The 6,000-nt window shown below is 41.1% G+C and overlaps 1 protein-coding gene across 2 annotated transcripts in view; it reads left to right on the top strand.

Moving 5' to 3' along the window:
• The first annotated feature begins 1,624 nt into the window (after nt 1-1,624).
• Nucleotides 1,625-6,000, top strand: part of Micu2 (mitochondrial calcium uptake 2) — a 102,028-nt gene continuing 97,652 nt past the window's right edge. For both annotated transcript variants that reach the window (XM_019205047.1, XM_010607485.2), the window contains exon 1: nt 1,625-1,847. In XM_019205047.1, coding sequence (XP_019060592.1) covers nt 1,638-1,847 — 210 coding nt within the window. In that variant the 5' untranslated portion in view covers nt 1,625-1,637. The remainder of the gene's footprint in view (nt 1,848-6,000) is intronic.

Genomic DNA, 6,000 nt, shown 5'->3' with positions numbered 1-6,000 from the left:
CTTTTGGTACCAGGATCAAACTCGGGATTTTGCTCTTGCGAAGCAAGTGGCAGCACCACTGAGCTAAATCCCAGGCCCAGATGAAAATAAAACAGAGGTCCACGTGATCAGAGTAGATATATAAAAAAACAGGAAGTCTCAAGTCAAGAAGGATGAAAGGTCTAGAATCACAAACATTCAGTCAGGTTCATTTGTTTTTCCTGTTTCTTCCCCCCCCCCCCCCCCCACATGGGTATTGAACTCAGGTCCTTGTGCTTACAAGGCACACAGTGAAACCACTGAGCTAAATCCCCAGCCCCTCAACCAAATTCATTTGTAATCACAAAGTAAAAGCTAGACCAAATCTTGATGAAGAAAAATTCTCAATTGTTTGAGGCCACCATGTGCCAGGCTAGTTACTTCACATAAATGATTCCATTTAATCTCCTTATGCCAAACTGAAGAAAGAAGGTTGTTTATAGATGAGAACTATTGAAACTTGGAGAGATTAACTTATCCCAAATCACAGTTATCATTCTGATAAAGTAGAATTCAAACTTGGAGGTCTTCACAGTGACTTTGTGTCTATATCCTACCTGAGAAGGTTCACTGGGGAAGACTTTCTCTCAGAAAAAAGAAAAAAAAATACTAGGTATATGTATAATAAATGCCAGGAAAAGAACAAATTAATTAATTAATCAAATTTTTTTCTTGGCTGCAAAAGAGGGATAAGTAGAACAATACTTTTTTTAAAAAAGAATAGTTTACCAGGTGCTAGGCAAGTTGGTGTTATTTTACACTGCTTGTGAAAAGATACCTGAGGTTTATATAAATGAAAGAAAGTTTTGTTTATAAATTCTTAATGTAGAAAGACTTGTTTTTAGAGCAAATATAAGGATGTGAAAGTGTAGACTTTTTCGGTGTCACAACTCAGCCACCTCGGGATGGTATTCTACTAGGTATTAAAACCATGCCACTGGGTTTGGTGGCGCACGCCTGTAATCCCAGCACTTGGGAGGCTGAGGCAGGAGGATCGCTGTGAGTTCGAGACCAGCCTGGGCTACAAAGTGAGTTCCAGGTCAATCTCAACTACATAGTGAGACCCTGTCTCAAAAAACAAAACAAAAAAAGACCATGCTGTGAATCACAACTAACACCTATTTTGCCATAAGTGCCTGTCTCAGACCGCAGTGCTGTTCTCTCCAGCTTCCGCGGACCCACCACACACTGGATTTCCTTAGACATAGAACAACACATGTCCTCTTGGGCGAATGAAAGACGCCAAGACTCTTGATCAAATACTCACTGCTATCTTCGAGTTCTGCAAACGAAACTGTCCTGTAAATCTATTTAATTTGGCTCACTTTATTATCTACCCTTGGCCCTTGCTCCTTCTCCTCTTAGTCTACTCCTGCAGTCAGAGCTGCCTAGGAATATAGGCACTTGCGTGGATCAGGGAGATCTGTCTGCGCTATTCTCACACAGTTCCATCCAATCCAACCCCAATCGCTTGGGACTGCCCTTTGCGCTAAGGACCTCGCACAGCACAGAGACGCGGAGGCAAGGTGGAGGCCACGAGGTCTCGCGATAGCCAGGCTGCTTTCAGGTCAAGGGAGGGGAGAGGGGGCGGAGCGCTGCACTCTGGCACTTCCGTAAAGATGGCGGCGGCTGCAGGCGCTACCGCCCGGCTGGCGGTGTGGGGCGGAAGACTGCGGCGCGGGCTTGCTGTCAGCCGACGGGCCGTGTCGAGCCCGGGTCCTACGGCGGCGGCACTGGCCGGCGTGGCCCTGGCAGGGGCAGGAGCGGCCTGGCATCACGGCCGCATGAATGTCACGGCGCGCGAACGCAGCCTCCCTTCCTCCGCACAGGTACGGGACCGGCCCTTTTGGCGAGTCGGTCCAGGCTCCGCCCTCCTCGGACGCCTCTCGGCGGGGAGGGGGCTGGAGCGGGAGAGTCTGGGGACCCCGGGGGTGGACCGTCCCCACGAGCCTAAGCTTTGGAGGCCTGGGCCAGGAGACTCGGCGCCCCTGGGAGAGTCCCGCGGAGGCTGAAGCCCTCGGGCCGCACACCCACCCCGTGAATGCGGTGGTGGTGAGTGTGGGTGTGTCGGAATTCAAGGCTCTTAGTCACGATTCCTCACTACCGGCACCCTGGTTAGTATAGTGACATCCTGATCTGCCGGTGGTGCGTCCCTTATTTACTCGGACATCCCTTAACCTTTATAACTAAAAGTTTTACGACAGCTACTGTATGATATGGTGGAATTGTCCTAATAACTTTTCAGTCACGAAGAATCAACCATAACAACCCCTTGATAGTTACCACATTTAATTATCAGTTCTGAGGTACGTTATTGCTTGATTTACACTTTAATAGTGGACCCTAAGTGCTGAACAAACATTTCTCCTACAACCTCCGTTAAATATAAAAGTCAAAGTCCTACTTAAGTAATACTGCTATGTAAAACATTTGAAAGAGTACTATAAAAATATTGTAAAGATATTTTAGTATATGTGGTTTTTGGAAATTAAGCTTTTTTTTTTTAAACTTGTTAGATTGCGTTAGGCCTTTCTAGAGCAAAACTCAAGGAACATTCAAATACAACAAAAAGGAAAGTGGGCCTTGTAAATTAAAATTATCGTCAAATGATGTTTTTGTTTGTATTAACATGATGCATAGATAATACATGCAATAACTTTACTCCATCCCCACAATTTCTGATCTTTTAGTGTTTCATAGCACTTTTCTTGGTTAATATCGCATCACCTGTTCATTTTGTCATTCATCATTGGTTTCTCTGCAGCCATTTTCAACACCTCGTAATCTATACTATTTAGGACCCTTTGGTTAGTCTTTCCCACAGTATCACTTTAACCACACAAGGATTACCCACTTCAGAAATCATCAGTGTTTAGTCTGTCTAGAATAAAATGTACCCTCTTTTTCTGGTACTGGCAATTGAACCTAGGGCCTCACACATGCTAGGCAAGTGCTTTGCTGCTGAACTACATGCCCAGTCAGTCCTCCATTTTTCAACTTTGTGGTTCAAGCCCCTAGAAATAGTTTGACATATATATCATTACTCAAATATCTTCCAGTCGAAGGGTCTCAGTTGCTTTCCTCAGAGCAAAAGTTGCGTCCATTTCCTTCCACCCTTAACAACTTATAGACTCCGACTTAACTTCATCTGTCTTGTTTTGTTCTAGCTTTCTGACTTGTTGGTAAACACTTCGCTGTGATATTTTAGATTTTTTTCCTAAACTGTCAGTCTCCTTCCCCTGCAACTTTGTAACTTTCAGCCTTTTAATTTTATAGTATAGATAGCATTTTGATTATCAGTTGTTTATCAGGTTGTTTGATACTTCTCTTTGCTCTGTTGTGGACTGGTTATCATCCTTTTCCTACCACAGTGGACATTTCAGCAACAGTAGCTGAATACTGGTGTATTTGATATAGCTATAGCTTGAAAATTTTGTCCACTGTAGTGATTTTGGTATATTTCTCTAAGAAGAGGGCCTGTTAATCATCTGTGGGAGGGCCGGGGATTTAGCTCAGTGGTGTGGTGCCTGCCTCTTAAGCACAAGGTCCTGAGTTCAATCCCTGTTACCACCAAAAAAAAAAGAAAGAAAAATTCCGTGGGAGCATGTGCAAAATAATGGAGAATTTCTGAGATAGGTACCAGAATTTTGGTTTGTAATTAGTAATTTCTCATCTCAATTCAATTTATTTTTTGCATTAATATAGTTATTCAACTTAGTATCACCTATGTACCTATACTTATAGTGAAAATGTCTTTCCTTCATAGTCATCATGTTAAATGAACTTTCCAATACAATGGTGAATTTATATTAATGGAATTCTGTATTTTTCTGGTTTTCATTGTAATCAACAGCTTGCATTTGTGAGGGTCAATCAAGAATTGAGGATAGACTGTCCTATCTTCCTTCCAGTTACTGGAATCCTACTGTGTACCAGGCTGTATGCAAGGAGTGGGGATTATAGACAGTTTATGCGCTTACAGTGGACAGTTGAAAGCAATGTGCTGAGTACTGTGCTAAGTGTAAGTGCTGGATGCCTTCAGAATGTGCTGGAGCAGCACCTCCCACAGTCCTGATTTCCTGAATAAATCATAAGAAATCGTCACCTGAAGGACGATAGGGCATTTGCTACATGGAGGGGAGAGGTGTTGCAACAAAGCATTATCTTGTCAGAGGTCTGGAAGAGTTTTACTCGGCAGACTGAATTGCAAAATTGGTGTGAGTGGTGACTGGAGTCAGATCATTAAATCACCTTAAGCCATGTGACAGAATTTTCAACCTGGGGACAGTAGGAAACGTTTGCAGAAGTTCTGAAGCCTCCTGGACCTTCTTCCTGCCCCCACTGCAGGCATAAGATGCAAGGGGTCCATGAACTTAGAAAAAAATTACATTTTGTTTCCATTGGCCTGTAATTTAAATTTTTCTTTAATTAGGATTGTAGGCAAAAAGCTACTATGGTATCACAGTAACTGACTTTGTCATCAATAGAAATGTCAGATAGGTATCTGAAAGTATCACATCTTCAAAACTACTTATTAAGCATCCCACCATATCATATTATATAAGCATTAAAAAGTGTGTGTATTAGTATAATACATTGATAACTGCTGTAGAGTAAATATAGTCTCTGAAATGTCAGACAAATAATGGGAAAAAGGGAAGGAAATCCCTAGAAAAGAGACTTCTAGAAAGACAGAAGGAAACATCCCTTGTAATGTTAATACTGTCATTTCCCATATACTGTTTAAATGTTTATTAATGTTGACCTTGGTGCTGGAAAGATTAAAGGTCACTTACAAAATGCCACTGCAGCTTTCACCTTTTGAATGGAGAGAAAAATGGGAAAATTAGAGTATAATACAAGTCATAACGAATATTGAAATATAATCTATAAGGTCCTGTAATATGCTTAAAGTGAATAATAAACTTATATAAGTTCAAAAAGGGAAAACAGATCAATTACATGCTTCCTAATAGCTAGTTGCTCAGAAGTATGACTGATTCTGTGACTAAAATAGCATTTCTGTTCATAAAGAGGAGGCTGTAGCATCCTTATGGTAAATAGAGTAAAAATTTCATAAGTCAGTTTTTCAATTCTTTAAAGAGGACCTTTGTCTAACCACAAAGCTTTAGATAAGGAGCAAAGTGTTATGTATGGCATCACCATGTAGTCACGAGAAAGCCTCAAGAATACAGAAGTGCTCACTTATGTCTGCTGCCACTGAGAGGGTGAAAACAGCAAGCTGAGCTTTGGATATGGCAGTAGGGATGTTGTTAATGATCTTGACATAACAGTCGCCATGAAATATTAGTGATGGAAACCCAATTGGAATGTTTTGAGGAAAGGCCGTAAAGAAAAGCAGCAAAGATCGGCATTGCATTGAATCTGTATAGCAGTTTTTTTTGGTAGTATGGCCATTTTCACTATGTTGATTCTTCCTACCCAGGAGCAGGGGATATCTTTCCATTTTTTGATATCCTCTTCGATCTCTTTTTTCAGAGTGCTTTAGTTTTCAGTGTAGAGGTCTTCTTCCTTCGTTAGATTGATTCCTAGATACTTCATTTTTTTGGATGCTATCGTGAAAGGAATTGTTTCCCTAATTTCTCTCTCAGTGAGTCTGTTATTTGTGTACAAGAAGGCTATTGATTTTTGAGTGTTGACCTTGTATGCAGCTATTCTGCTAAAAGTGTCAATTAAGTCTAAAAGTCTTTTGGTGGAGTTTTTTGGGTCTTCAATGTAGAGTACCATATCGTCAGCAAATAATGACAGTTTAACTTCTTCCTTTTCTAACTTTATTGCTTTAATTTCTTTCTCTTGTCTAATTGTTATGGCCAATGTTTCCAGAACTATATTGAAGAGGAGTGTTGATAGTAAGCATCCTTGTCTTGTTCCTGACTTTAACATGAAGGTTTTCAGTTTTTGGTCATTTAATATGATGTTGGCTGTTGGTTTTTCATAGATAGCCTTTATTAAGTTGAGATA

This window comes from Fukomys damarensis, unplaced genomic scaffold, assembly GCF_012274545.1.
Source record: "Fukomys damarensis isolate Sample0158 unplaced genomic scaffold, DMR_v1.0_HiC HiC_scaffold_38, whole genome shotgun sequence".
Lineage (NCBI taxonomy): Eukaryota > Metazoa > Chordata > Mammalia > Rodentia > Bathyergidae > Fukomys > Fukomys damarensis.
The sequence above is the reverse complement of the archived record's forward strand: the minus strand, read 5'-3'. Positions and strand labels throughout refer to the sequence as shown.